Source organism: Cavia porcellus, unplaced genomic scaffold (genome assembly GCF_034190915.1).
Source record: "Cavia porcellus strain 051 isolate PalLab524CR breed Dunkin Hartley unplaced genomic scaffold, mCavPor4.1 scaffold_16, whole genome shotgun sequence".
NCBI lineage: Eukaryota > Metazoa > Chordata > Mammalia > Rodentia > Caviidae > Cavia > Cavia porcellus.
The window spans coordinates 56609757-56624540 of NW_026947499.1; the positions used below are offsets into that span (position 1 = coordinate 56609757).

The 14784-nt window shown below is 50.1% G+C and overlaps 1 protein-coding gene across 2 annotated transcripts; it reads right to left on the reverse strand.

The window, feature by feature from the left end:
- Nucleotides 1–652: 652 nt before the first annotated feature.
- Tbc1d10b (TBC1 domain family member 10B) lies at nt 653–13334 on the reverse strand. 2 transcript variants are annotated; one of them, XM_063226821.1, is made up of 9 exons: nt 12134–13329; nt 7836–7935; nt 7494–7601; nt 7290–7396; nt 3266–3380; nt 3077–3142; nt 2686–2875; nt 2222–2376; nt 653–2139 (listed from the first exon to the last, which is right to left on the reverse strand). In XM_063226821.1, exons 1-9 carry the CDS (start codon nt 13009–13011, stop codon nt 1483–1485), a joined length of 2376 nt encoding a protein of 791 aa, XP_063082891.1. In that variant the 5' UTR covers nt 13012–13329; the 3' UTR covers nt 653–1482. The 2 variants fall into 2 exon arrangements, with proteins under 2 accessions (XP_063082891.1, XP_063082892.1); XM_063226822.1 differs by lacking the exon at nt 3077–3142 and having other exon boundaries at nt 12134–13334.
- Between the last annotated feature and the right edge of the window lie 1450 nt (nt 13335–14784).

Genomic DNA, 14784 nt, shown 5'->3' on the forward strand with positions numbered 1-14784 from the left:
ACCCTATGCATTCACCATCCTGACCCCTGGTGTGGAGAGCACAGGTGGACAGGCCTATAAGCGGGCTGCAGAAAACCAGGAAGAGCTGCGGGCTTGGCTGTGGGCACTGGCTGGGGTAAGCTGTCGGAGGCTGTGTTGCTGCGCCCCTTGGAAGCCCAGTACTGGCAGCTGTGCCAAATGGCTGGCCAAGAGCTCAGCTCACCCCCAGGGGATGGTGACTTTCTTGCTACTCTCAGTTCCGAGTTTCCAAGAGTTGCATGAGCAGTTTGGGAAGGAGATCCAGGTACTGCTGGCAGTGAATAGAGGGCTCCAAGGAGCCAGTGACAGGGGAGGCAGCAGATCCCAGAGAAAGATGAAGTTCAACTAGTGATTGTTGATGAGTGAGAGATAGACAGCTGGGCGTGGTGGCATACATGTTTTCTTAGCAGGAGGAACAACAGTTTTGAGGACAGCCTGAGCTACACAGCAAGATGCTGTCTCATTCCCGCGCCCCCACCCCCCAACAAAAAAAACATGAGAGCTGGATCAAGGACTGCGATCATCTACCTGCCAGTCATCAGACTGCTTCAATAGAGACCCAGGTCTTGGCTCTCTCCCTCCCCAGTTCCTACCCCCAAAGCTCCCTCATCAAACAACAAAGTAGGAGACAGGCCCAGATACAACAGCAGGTTCTTTTTCCGGTTCCTCAAAGCGCCACAAGGGATGGGGGCTGAGACAGAAGAGAATGTAAACATTGAGTGCCACCCCCTGAAGCTCAAGAGAAGACTCCTTACTCAGAGAGGGGCCTGAGGGTTGGAAGGGAACAAGATGAAAGGTAAGGGTCTTGGTGAGACAAAGCAGAGGCAGCCTGAGAATACAGAGCAAGATGGATGAGCAAGGAGACCAGAGGATGGGAAAGGAAGTGGGGCACATTTCCTATTTCAGTGCATGTCCCCTTAAATAAACTGGAGTGCAGGAACACTGAAAGGAGAACCAAGACAGACAACAGAGCAAGCACTCCCACCAAGGGCCAGCCTGGTCCTCTGTACATAATTACAACACAGAGATGTCCAGAAGTAGGTCAAGGAAAGCCTTAGCCCTCAGAGGGACAGGGGCAGGAAGGACTGAAGAAGGGAAAAGGAACCTAGCTCCACTTGTGGATAGGGGAACCACTGGAGTGTAAGAATCTGCAAATTGCCCATTGCCAAGAGTCACCTGGTGATGAGGCCAATCAGGACAGCATCTAGGAGGGGACGCCAGTGAGAACTGGCAGGAATACGAGACCTCAGCCTAATTGGAGGCAAGAGGCTCCAGAGTCAGTCACAGCTGCCCATGCCCCTGTGGCTGTCCTGACTGTGTAGGGAGCAGCAGCTGGCAAGGAGATGGGGAATTGGGCTGCTTTTCTCAGAGAGAGGGACGGCAGCTGCCAGGGAGCACCCTGGGCCAGGCCTGCTCTTGGCTGAGGGCAAAGAGGAGACCATGTAGTCCAGCCCCAGGCTGAGGTCAGAAGTAAGCGTCCTGCCGGGCCTCAGCTGCTGAGGACCTGTCCCCACCATCGTGGGGCGCTGGAGGCCCATCTGCCTTTCGACGCAAGGAGAGCTTCCGGCCTTGCCCCTTCTTCTCCTGCTTCTGCCGCTCCTTCTCTTGCTTCTGCCGCTCCTTCTCCTGCTTCTGCTGTTCTTTCTCTTGTTCTTTTTCCCACTTCTGCCGTTCTTTCTCTTGCCTCTCCCACTCTTTCTCCTGTTTCTGCCGTTCCTTTACCCGCTCTTTCTCCTGTTTCTGCCGCTCCTTCTCCTGCCGCCGGGTCTCCTTGCTGGAACCCAGAGGGGTGCTGTTGCCAGTTGGTGAGGGAAGGGATGGGTGCAGTCCCTCAGCAGTGACCATGGGCCCTGGAGCAGGACCAGCACTGGCTCTGCGGGTAGGAGGGGGTGGGGAAGGGATCCCTCGAGAGCTTCGGCTTTTAAGCCCAGAGAGGCTGAGAAGGCTGGAGGAGGGGCCTAGGGGTGGCTGCTGCCGCCTTCGCTCTTCATGAATAGCCCGAGAACCATGCAGTCGCCGTGAGGGCCGATACTGTAGTTCTCCTCGGGTTTCCCGCCACTTCTTTAGCTGGGCTGCATTTTCCCGCTCAATCAGGGCCTCTGTCACTGGAAGGTTGGTTACCTAGACAGAGAAGAAATAGATACCACAATGAAGAAGAGTACAAATATGGGCCGAAGCAGGTAGGGGGTGGCCCAAGGCCTACCTCATGTACCAGGAAGTCCTCCTGCATGCACTGTTGGGGCAGGTTTCGCAGCTGCTCCATGGTTTCATACATGCCTTGGCAGGAACGCAGCTTCTCCACTGACCCCAGTGTGTGTCGCAGCAAGACCAGAGCCACCCTGAAGATAATCTTAACACCTGCAGGGTTGGAATGAAAAGCATGAGGGAATCAATCCTGAGATCCTAAGCCCTTCCCAAGTAGATGGAGTCCATAGCCCCTGTCCCTACAATTGCCAACCTTACAGATGAGGAAATAGACTTCAGGAAGAGAAATGAGTTACTATGGGTTCCAGGTTGCTAGGAAGGAGAGCAGCCTCTAGGTTGATGGCTGAACTAAGACCAGGCCTGTTTTTCTAAACTATGGGCTGCTTAACAGTGAAGCTCCGACCCAAGAAACATTTCTTGTCCATGAACACCTTGCCTTTGTGGCCCAGGGTGCAGAAATACCTTCACAGAAAAACATATCCCAGACACGCAGCACCGAGGCCCAGGGCAGGGTGCGGGCAAAGATGCACATGAACCATTCCGTCATGTAGAGCACAGGGTCGATGCGCTGCCGCCGCAGGTGCCGATGTGCGAGCGGGGAAGCGCGGCGCAAGAGTGAAAAGAAGATTTCTCCATCCAGCTGAATGGCCTCCTGGAAGTGGGAAGAGCCATGAGAGGAAGACTTGGGCCTGCTATGGAGCCCTTGCAGTAGAATCAGCTGTCACTGGGATCCTCATCTCTGTGGGGAAAGCCCCAGAAGGGAGGGACAGAAAGGCCAGGGTGGGGTGGGGCAAATATTCCCTTGCAGCCTTGGAAATGTCATAGTCCCAGTATACCCAAACCAGACACTCACCAGCCCTGCACTGTAGTAACCTGGGAGGTACTTGTCACAGATCTGTACCAGGCACCAAAAGGCTTGCTGAGAAGGGCAAGAACAAGGAGGGGGTGGGGCCTGAGAAGTAGGGAGTAGGCAGCTCCCCCATCACCACTGTAGGCCAAGATCCTTCCACCTCCTCACCCACCCAGGACCATGTGTGCTGACCTCAGCAGGCATGTGCATGAGCAGCACTGCGGCCACTGGGGCCTGGGCCTGGCAGTAGCCCTCATCAGGCCGGTAGATGGTGTAGGCCTTCAGGATGCGGTACAGGTCCTGCTGCCTGTGGAATTATGGAAGATGGAAAACATAGGAGTTGGGAGCACTCTGCCTCAAACCAAATGTGCCCTCACAAAGCCTAGTCAGACTTTGCCTGTACCCAATACCAAATTAACCGGAGTTTTACCACCACATTCTTCCATCTGTCTCCACAATCCTGCCTCTCAAGCTTAAACCAAAGGCACAGTGTAGGCTCTAGCCTTGCACTCATTCCCTAGCACAGGCCACACTCCTTCCAGCCTGCATCTGCCACTAATCCATAAACATTCAAGGTCATATATTCTCCAGGGAGCTTTCACCATTCTCAGAAAAAGAAGCAACCCTCTTTTAACATTGTCTGACTGTTTTTATCACCCCAGAGTGGCAGCTCTCCAGGGCAGGGCCTGCCTTATCTGTCTCATTAGATTTCATCAGCTGTGCCTGCCATGTCAGGGGGTCCAAGATCATGGTGCTGGCTTGGAAGCCAGCTATACTTCAGATCTTTCTCTGGTCTCTGCATCTAGTCCCTGCCCTAGACCTGCTCTTCTTCCCTGATACTGCTGGGACTTCCATCCACTCAGCTCCACATTAGAAATAGAGTCTTCCTCATTCCCTCAGGCTAATTGCGCTATATCCTGAATTCCATTCATGTCTGTTTTCTCACTCTACCTCCACAGTTACTTTCAGCTCTGACCTCCATCTCTTGCCCAGAAAAACAACTGCCCAGATCCTCTGCCTGCCTCCAATCTCACACATATATTCCTAACACTGCCTGTAATAGTTTTGCCCCAAATCCAATCAACTGTGATCATCTGGGCTTTGTCTGGATACCACCCCTACTATTATTTATGTAATATTTTTTCTCCATTTTACAAAAGCATCCTAAAAATGACAGGTTTGATATGCTGGTTATTTTACCTAGTACATATTAAAATAAACATGTAACTTCCATAAGCTCCCACGCTACATCCACCCACCTGCCTACGTCTGTATCCCTGCCCTCTCTCCCGTTGCTATGGGTGAACCGTCTGTGATACTGGCAAAGTAGAATGCTTCTTCTTCTTCTTTTTTTTTCTCCCCCTTTTCTTTTTTTAGTACGAGGAATCGAACTCAAGACCTTGCATTGCCAGGCAGGTGTTTATGCTACTAAGCTATATCCCTGGCCTGGCCCCAAAGTTGAATTCTGAATCCCTTGCCCACTTACCAGCATAGGTTAGCAATCTAGCAATCCTGCCACCTTTCCTGCTTCACCAGTTTTGGTCTTTCTACCAGATCATTCCCATCAACACACCAACAACATGCTGTTACTTCTTGTTTAAAACTATCTCCCTTGGCCCCACTCTCCTCTCCAAATAGCACCCTTTTCCCTTACCTAGTCAACAAAACAACTCCAGAGTAGGCACTCACTGACTTAAATATCTTTACCCCTATTCTCTAGCAGGCTTTTACCCGGCATATCTGGAAAAGCTGCTCTTTTTAAGTCACTAATGACCTCTGCAGTGAATCCAGAGGTCAGTTTTTAGGCTTGTCTTACCTGAGCCCTCAGCCAGGTAAGGCCACTTCCACCACTGATCTTTGAAACTCTTTACTTTGATTCTAGGATCACACTCTATGCATCTTTCTGCTACCTTTCTAGTCTCATTTCAGTCTCCTCCACCGGTTCTTCCTGTTTCCCATTCTCAAAGCACCAGAGGTCCAGGGCTCAATCCCTAGACATCTTCCTTTTGTGTCTATACTTGCTGTCTTGGGGAGCTCATGCAGTATGGATCAAGTCCCTCCATAAATGACACTCTTTCAATTTCCAATTTATCTCCAATTTAAACTTCTGCCCTGAAATTTAGATTTGTATATATGGTATACCCATCTTGTCTGGGTGTCCAAAAAGCAATTTAAACTTTTTGCTATTGTTTGAGACGCTCTCACCATGTAGTTCAGGCTGGTTTAGAACTCACTATGTACCTCTGGCTGGCCTCAGACTTGCAGTGATCCTACTGCTTCCGCCTCCAAGTCCTGGAATTGCAGGCATGTAGCACCACACCTGGCATTAAACTTAAGACTGAGCCCATCATATGCACCACAAGCCTACCTCTCCCCCAGTCTGTCCCATCCACAGCAGGAAACAGCAGCTCCACTCTTCTAGTGTCTTAGACCAAAGACCATGATTTATCTTTAATTCTTTCACCCTTGTCTCCCTGTACCCTGTTTTTTTGTTTGAGGGTTTTTGTTTTTTTGTTTGTTACCAGGGATCGAACTCATGACTTCAAACTTGCCAACAGGCACTTGTGCTCCAGAGCTGTATATTCCTAGCCCTCTTGTGGTCTGTTTTAACACACCAGCCAGAATAACCCTCTTGAGACATGAAGTCAAGCCAGGTGTGGTGATGCTTGCCTACAATCCTAGCACTCTGAGAGGCTCAACAAGAAAATCACGAACTTGAGCCAAGCTCAGTGTGAAGGCCCTGAGTTTAATCCCCAGTACCACTGAGGGAATACACATACACATACACACACATCAGTTCTGGTCCCTTATAACCCACCCCATCCCCATTCACATTTCCTAGTCTCCTTTTTTGCTTTAAACTTTGCTACTTTGGTACTTACCATTATTTCATATACAACTTTATCTGCTGTATTATCTATCTTCACTGAACTACAGTAAACCCCATGAGGACAGGAATTTCTGTCTTTGTTCACCACTGATGTCTAGGACTAGAACAATGCCTGAGATAGCAGGTACTCAATAAATATTCATTAAAAGATGAACTTAGGGCCTGGGGCTTTAGTTCAGCAGCATAAGCGCCTGCCTGGCAAGCAGGCAGTCGTGAGTTCGATCCCTGGTACCGATAAAAAGGAAAAAGACAAAAATAATGAACTTAACACTCGAAAGGAGGATCGCAAGTCTGTGGCCCAGTTGGGCAACTTAGCAGGACCTTAATTCAAAATAAATATAAAGAGCTGGGCATATACCTCAGTGGTGGTAGAGCACTGGTCTAGCACATGTAAGGCCTGGATTCGATCTCTAGCACTGAAAAGAAAAAAACTCCACCCGACAACCACCTAAGAGCATCTTGCATGCTACTAGGGAATGGTACACAGTGCACATGAGGAAACTTACCCACAGAACAAATACCCAAGTGCCTTGGCACAGCATTTAAGAGCTCAGCTCTTGGTATTCTGGCTCTAAAATTTCCTTTTTGGCTTCAGTTCTACCCAATCTCACTGCCCAGATGCTCCTTATATCCTCACAGGCAGGAAAACCCTGTCCAGCTCCTATCTATTCTTCAAAAACCAGTTGAAGGGCAGGGGATATAGCTCAGCAGCCCAATGTCTGCCTAGTAAGCACCAGGTCGTGAGTTCAATCCCCAACACACACACACACACACACACACACACACACACACACACACACACACCCCAGCTGAAATGCAGTATCTTCTATGAACCTTTGATGTGTCCATATACACAAATGTGCAAAACCAGACTCAGATTTCCCTCCTAGGATGCTCAATCCATTAAAGATCACTCTTTAAAAAAAAGATCTCTCAGGCACAGTAGCACATGCCTGTCATGTCAGCACTTGGAAGGCCGAGACAGGAGGATCGCTGTGATTTCAAGGCCAGCTTGAGCTACATAGCAAGTTCAAGGCCAGTGTGGACTACACAGCAAGACCCTGTCTCAAAAAACAAAAGAAAAAAGAATCACTCTTCTATAGGTCCTGGAGGGCAAGAACTGCTTTCAAACAAGCCTTGTAGCTAGCTGGAACCTTCAAGAATTGTTTGCTGGGCTGGGGATTTAGCTCAGCGGCATAAGCATCTGCCTTGGAAGCAGGCAGTCATGAGTTCGATCCCTGGTACCGGTAAAAAGGAAAAAGACAAAAAAAAGAAAATGTAACTAAAGAATTGTTTGCTGACTGACCCACAGTCAGGTCACCTTACCCATGCCCTCCTCGAGCAGCAAACATCTCATGGAAAGGGAATTGGCGGTGCAGGTCCTTCTCAATCACATCTAGCCACTTGGGATCCCCAGGAGCCCGTTCCAGCTCCTATAGTGGGACAGCAGAAGTATCTCAGAATCTGAGAGAACTGACATCACTTACATAGACAAAGTCACATGTCCCCACAGCTTAGAGGGTCACATACCTCAAACTTGCCAGGATTTTGCTCCAGAAGTTCCTTGCTATTAGACAGGTACTGCCAGGCCTTGGCTCTGAGGGATGAGGGGATCCCTTTCCGGCAGCGTAGCTTTACCTAAGGCACAGTCACAGCCAAGCAGGCAGCTTCAGGGCTGGCACAGCCTCCAGGGTTTCCCCAGAAGTCCCTGGGTTCCCCATGCCACATTGGACTCCTTTGGACTGGGACCCAAGGACCATCTATCCCCAACATGGCCCAGACAGATTACATCTGTCTCCTGGACTATCCTGGAGCACACATGCTCCCGCCACCCCTATATGTTGCCCAGCCCATTGTACACCCCTTTCAAACCTTCTGGAAACGTCGTGACAGCCACTTATCCCAGTTATTGAACATCTCTAGCCACTTGAGCTCTCGCTGCCGAGCCACATCCACAGGAATGGAGCTCTCTCTGCAGGATGGGGGAGCACAGAAAGGTCAGTAGCAGCAGCTTAAAACCTGGGTTGCCAGGGGAACTCAGCAAACCATCTTCCCAGGCTCAAGGGACAAAATGGACATTTTCTAAGCATTCAAATATCACAATGTGTGGCCACTTGGCCAAAGCTTTTTTCAGCTCTATTCACCACCCTGAAAAGGCTTCCCTGTTGGCTCTCCAAACAGAGGTCATGTTCAAATACCACTTTTGACATATACAAATTTGGGTTTGGATTTGTTTTGGTTTTGGTTTTAGTTTTGGGGGGGGGGTTGTTTGTCTTTTTGAGACAGGGTCTCACTATGCAGTTCAGGAGCTCACTTTGTAGTCCAGGCTGGTCTTGAATTTGCAATGATTCTCCTGCCTCAGCCTCCCAAATGCTAGGATTACAGGCATGCACCACTCAGGTCTTTGGTTTTAGTGGGGTTTTTGTTTTTGTTTTTTTTTTTTAAATCGGTAGTGGTGATCGAACTCACGACCATGTGCTTGCAAGGCAGGCACTTATGCCGTTGAGCTAAATCCCCAGGCCCTGGTTTTAGTTTTAAGACAGGGTCTTACTATTTGGTTTAGGCTGGCCTTGAATTCACTATATAGCCCAGGCTGGTCTCAAACTCACAGTGATCCTTTTTTCTCAACTTCCCAAGTGCTAGGATAATAGGTGTGCGCCACTACACCTTGCTGACATTTCCAAATTTGGGAAGCAAGTACAATATATTTAAAAGTCACATTTTTGCCAGGCATGGTGGCGCACGCCTGTAATTCCAGCACTCAGGAGGCTGAGGCAGGAGGATGGTTGTGAGTTCAAGACTAGCCTCGGCTACAAAGTGAGCTCAAGGCCAGCCTGAACTGCATTGAGAGACCCTGTCTCAAAAAGCAAAAAAAAAAAAAAAAAAAAAAAGCCACATTTTTGCCAGCCATAGTGAGACACACCTGTAATCCCAGCTCTTGGGAGACTCAAGCAGGAGGACTGCTACAAATTCCAAACCACTTGGGGCTGCATTGTGAATTCAAAGTCAGCCTAGACTACATGCTGAGATTTTGTCTCAAAAAACAAACAAACAAACACCACATTTTGTACTGGACCTGGATCCAAGTCCTAGCTTAACCTGTGTGACCGTGATCAACTCAATTTTTCTAAGCCTCAATTTCCTCACTTGTAAGGTGTAAAAAATGACAATGTCCACTTGAACATGCATCTCAAAGAGTTATACAAAATAACACACAGCAGGGGTTCAGTAAATAATAGCAATTATCCATCAAATAAAATACAGAACAAATGTCTTCTTAAGAGCAATTAAGATCTCATGGGCCATCTGGGATTTATTCTACCACCTCCTCCCTGAAATCTCCCCAAATTCCCAGGAAAAGAAATTCTCCTTGCCCTGTTTGTCCACTGTTATGTCAGTTTCACACTCAAGGATGCCCCATCTGTCTTGAAACAGTTATTTGAAGGAATCAGCCCCAGGAGGCAAGTAAAATGCAAGAGTTGGGTTTTAGAAATCAAAAAGATCTAAGCACAAATCCCTGTTATGTCCCTTAAAACCTACTGCATATTTGCAAGTGATAACCTGAGTCTCTCCCTCACCTGTAGGACAGAATAACACTAACTACACAATTATGAGGACTTTTGAGAAAATGTGTATAAAGGACTGTTAAATAGAAGGGATTCATTAAATGTCTAGTTTCTTTTGTCATAAAAGCTCTTTAGGGGCTGGGGATTTAGCTCAGTGGCATAAGTGCCTGCCTTCCAAGTGTGTGGTCATGAATTCGATCACTGGTACCCATGACCAAAAAAAAAAAAAAAAAAAAAAAAAAAAGCTCTTTAAACAGAGACACCACCTCTCATTAATCTCTACCATACGTTAGTTCCAAACTCTTAAGGACTGAGAAGGCTAAGATACCTCTTCTACCCTTCATAGCCTGTGAGAGTAGGTAACAACAATCTCATACAAGAAATCCAATGATGAAGATGCACAAAAGTCCAGGCATGGTAACACATGCCAGTAATTCCAGCACTTGGGAAGCTGAGGCAGAAAGATTATTACAAATTTAAATCCAGCCTTGGCTACATAGTGAGTTCAAGTTCAGCCTGAACTTTGTAGGGCAATGACAGCAAACTTTTTATAGAGTTTTCAGTGCTAACAAACAGCCACACGTTTGCCATAGGTTCACCAGCATAGGAGTTCCCTGTCTTTAAGGAAAAGAAAAAAAAGGGGCTGGAGGTTTAGCTCAGTGGCATAAGCACCTGCCTTGGAAGCAGGCAGTCGTGAGTTCGATCCCCGGTACCGATAAAAACGAAAAAGCCAAAAAAAAAAAAAAAAAAAAAAAGAAAAGAAAAAAAGATGCACTGGGGGTCAGAGAAGGCTTCCTGGAAAAGGTAAAACATAAGGACTGAGAAGAAATTAGCAGGCAAAGAAGGGGGAGAAGTGCATTCCTGGCAGGTGGAATAGGACTTTATATGAAAGGAGAGCAACTACAAGTCAGCACTAAAACAGTACAGTGTCTGGCAACAAGCGGCTGGAAATCAGACCAGAGAGGCTGGCATAGCTGGACAATAAGGAGCTTGTATGCAGGCTAAAGCGCCTGGACTTTACCCTGTAGACAGCAGGGAGCTGCGAAAAGTCACAGCCTTGCCTCAGAAGTAGATTCCTCTGGGATCAAAGATTTTAGTGACAAAAATACAAAGCAGAGAAATAGCACCCAACAGTGCCTGGGCACATAAGAAAGACTCTCCACAATAAAGTTCAACCCAAGTTTTTAGGGCAAAACTTGGTACTGAGAAGAAAGCCATTGGCCACACAGATCCAGACTATCTGAGGGAGGCAATTCACTCAACTATGTCTTCACCTATAAACTGAATGTAATATAACATAGGAAAACACATGGGTCAAACTGGGGTTCCTTCCCCACATCAGATCACAAATGCCTGTGCTTAAAAGTTCTCTGAGTCAGATGTGGTGGCACACACTTGCAAGCAGGCAGTCTTGGAGACTGAGACGGGAGGATCACAAGTCCCAGCCTAGCCTGAGCAACACACTGTCTCGAAACATAAAAAAGGCTGTAGATGTGAAGGGCTGTGTAGAAGGGCTCAATGTGAAGGCCCTGGGTTCAATTCCCAGTACCACAAAAATAAGTTTTCTGATTCTTGTTTGCTTATAAATCCTGCATGTATGTAATCCTCCCACAGGCCTGACCTCCAAAACACACTCATGACTAAATCTCACTTATTCCTTTAGATTAACTTCAGCTGAATTCCCACATGAGCCAAAGGGTCCCTTCTCCAAGTGGTCACAAAACCTTAGGATGATCTCCATGCTAAACCTGACACTATTAAAACCAACGGTTAAGCATCCATCTCTTCCCCTAGATGAACTGCTCAAAAGGATTACTTTATCCTTATTAGGCAGCCCAGGGCCTGGCACCTGGGTGCTCAGGCAAGGCTGTACTGACCAGCAGGTCAAGGGGGTATAGAACAATGGGCAGGATCCAGAGAGAGAGGGAAGGAAGAAGTCAGAGGTGATCACACCCCCACCCCAGGAGTGACTCAGGCCCCTGGAGGGAACTAGGAAAGAGTAAGCTGGGCTGAGGAGATGAGGAAATGGGGAAGCAGCCTCCCCCACCCCTTTCCTTCAGTGAAAACACAACATTGCCCTCTTTCACCAGGGGCCTGGCCTTTGGGTCCCCTCCTCCATCACCAGACTTGCCCACTGTACCACTCCAACAGACCTACCACTGTGTGAGGGAAGATACCAACCTCTCTCTGCCCCTCTGCCCCTAAGGGATCAAAAGTCTGTATCAGAACCCCTACCCAATCAATCTCTCAGAATTTTTGGTCTGTAGCTGGAGTTTAATATCAGGAGTTGGGCATCATTTCATTCAACCCTTCACAGAGGACGAAAATAAGGCACGAAATTGGGGATGCCACTAGCTCAAGGACACACAATGCACCAAAAGGAAGATCCTAGGCTTAAACCCAGACGTCTTGATCCCTGGTCCAAAACTCTAACACGTCACTGCCACAGAAATCCCAGGATGCTCTAGGCCACAGCTCCCTCTCTAATCATCCCATGGATCCCCAGAGGTGGCCAGGCAGCCGGCTGGCCGAAGTGTATCACAACCCCCTCCCCCAACCTCACTTTGCCCGAAGTAGGCCACCAGGTGCCCTCAGGGTACTCACAGGCTGCCCGAATACTGGCTGCCCCCAAGGAAGCCATACTTGTCCGTCTTGCGCAGGGCCAGCCCGTTTATCTCTGAGTCTGAGCCCATGGAGCTCACATCATCCGCCAAGGACTCCAAGGTCCCAGACATGAGGCTCACTGAGTCCAAGTAGCTCAGAGTGTCTGGGGCCTGCCCTCGAGGCCCAGAGATACCAGGTCCCAGGCTGGACATGGAGCCCAGGTCTTGAGAGTTTTCAGTAGGCTCCGGGGCTGGGGTCACCGTCACGACAGCTACCGGAGCCTCACATGTCCCCGAAGCTCCCGTGCTGGGCCCTGAGGGGTCCTCGGCAGCCTGTCCTGCTGATACTGATGTGGCTGTTACAGTTCCAGGTCCACTAGTCACCTGTCCTGCTGCAGCCCGTACAGTCACTCCTGAGGCCGCTGCGGTTCCAGGCTTGGGGGCGAGCGGAGGTTTGGCGGCCAGGGCCCCAGGTGCCATTCTGGAAGGCGTCCTAGTAGGGGTTCCGGCGGGCGTCCCGGGTCCCGGGACAGGGGACATTCTTGCCTCCTCGGGCTTCGCAGAGTCTGCCCCCAAGGCCACCGCCGCCGGCGAGACAGGCTCCGGGATAGGGGCGACCTGTGTCGTCGGGGCTTCGGACGAGGCCTCCGGAGTCTTCTCTTCAGTGCTGCACGCGTCGACCGGTCCCGAACCCCGGGCGGCCCGCGCCTCCCCGAGGGCTGCCAGGGTGACCGGGGCCGAGGTGGCCGTGGTCACCGGCGGTCCTGGAGCCATCACCACCATGGGCCCGGCCCGGGAGCTCCGGGGCGGTGGCGAGGGGGCCGCGGCGGCGCCATGACGGCGCGGCGGGGCCACCAGGGGCGCCGGGCCCGTCTCCATGGCCGCGGGCGGCTCCTCACATCCCCCAGCCCGGCAGGCCGCAGAAGGCGCCGCCCCTCAGGCTCTCCGAGCGGCGCACGGAAGGAGAGAACGAGCAGGGCGCGGCTCGGCGCGCGCCGGAGGCGGGGCGGCACGGGCAGGGCGGGGCGGCGCGCCGCCTGCCGCGAGCCTAGGGTCGCAGGCGCCTAGCGCCGGGGTCTCACTGGCGCCCTCTCACTCTCGCCCTCCCACCCTCACGTTTGGAGCAAGCGGCGGACGTCGCGCCTGCGCAGACGCGGTAGAGCGGCCGCTTCTTGGTGTTCCACGCCTGCGCGAGGCCTGGCTCATCGCGCCCCTTTTTTTCCCTCCCGCCTCGTCTGAGCATTTGGACGAATAATAGGAGAGAGGAACCTGGGTTCCTGCCAATCGAAGGGAGGGTGGGTGGGGCTGGAGGTGGGAAGGGGTTGGGTAACCTGGAAAGAGGAAACGGAGAAGGTTATGAGACCAACTAGAGGGTGAGTGAGGGCAGGAGGCGGGATAAGGGAGGTAACTAATAACCAAGCGGGAACCTGAACCTCTTGTCCAATAAGCACAGCTGAAGAGTACATGGCAGCGGAAGGGCGGGGAAGAAGGCAGGTACTGTAATAGAAGGTGGGGCCTTGCAGCCTCCTAGCTAATAGAAACTGCAGAAAGTGAACCAATGAGAAAGGCAAATAGGCGTGCAGTGACAGACAACAGCTATAGTCAATAGGAAGGCGGAGGAATTCTCGGGTCTCCGAAGAAGGAATGGTTAGGAAAGAGTGACAGCTGGGGAAAGGCGGGCCAAATTTGCGATTAATTTATCTCGTTAGCCAATGATTGCTTTTTTCCACTTTAGCAACGGATAGGAAGATAGCTAGCTGTCTCCACCAATGGTAGCACGAGTAGGGATGCTGCCAGCAGGCGTTGCCAACCCAGGGATAGTCGGTGACAACCGGAGACAAGCGCGGAAAGGGGATGACAGTTGGTGACGGTGCAGAGAAGGGGCTGGAGGCATTTAGTACAGCTCTTAACAACAGAGTGCCGTGCTGCCTCTCTTGAGTCCTTTAGCTCCTGAGTTTCCCCTCTGACGATCTTCGAGACACTGAGCTGTGCCCTGGTCCTGTACTCTCGAATTCATTATCTCTAATTCGACATACTCAGAGCCCCCAAATCCTCTAAACAACCCATCTCTCTTGATCTCCCATTTCCTGCAGGAATTTCAAGCCCTAAATCCCTCTCTTTGCCCCTCATCTATTTGAGCCCCTCCCCAAAGACAAAATTCCAGTTCTGCAGGCCTCATACCTTCAAATGCTCCCCTATTCTAGTGGAGGATTCCAGAACCCAAATTCATTAATCTCCAATATCACAAACTCTCCCATCTGTATTTTTATTCTTTGAGGGATCAAAAACTCCAACATTGTCAATCCCTCTCCTTACTGTCACATTCCTCTGTACTTCAGCTTTTCTGCTAAGAACCTAGCCCCACTCTCCCTACGTTGCCTTCATTCCACAAACATAAAGACCTGACCCTATGATCCCCAACCTTCCAAATTCTAAAGCTTCTCCCCCGACTTCCTGTCTCCCTGTCTCCGGAGCCCCAGGGTTCTGACTTCCATAGAATGTCTGCCATCCTGAAATTTCTTTTCTTTTCTTTTCCTTTTTTTTTTTTTTTTTTTTTTTTTTGTCTTTTTCCTTTTTATCGGTACTGAGGATCAAACTCATGACTGCCTGCTTGCAAGGCAGGCGCTTATGCCGCTGAGCTAAATCCCCAGC

Coding starts and splice junctions, on each gene's coding strand:
- Tbc1d10b (XM_063226821.1), bottom strand. CDS start 13,011: ATGGAGACGGGCCCGGCGCCCCTGGTGGCCCCGCCGCGCCGTCATGGC. Junction 3,381..7,289: donor GCTGCTCGAGGAGGGCATGG/GTAAGGTGACCT, acceptor ATAATTCCACAG/GCAGCAGGACCTGTACCGCA. Junction 2,377..2,685: donor GGATATGTTTTTCTGTGAAG/GTATTTCTGCAC, acceptor CCAACCCTGCAG/GTGTTAAGATTATCTTCAGG.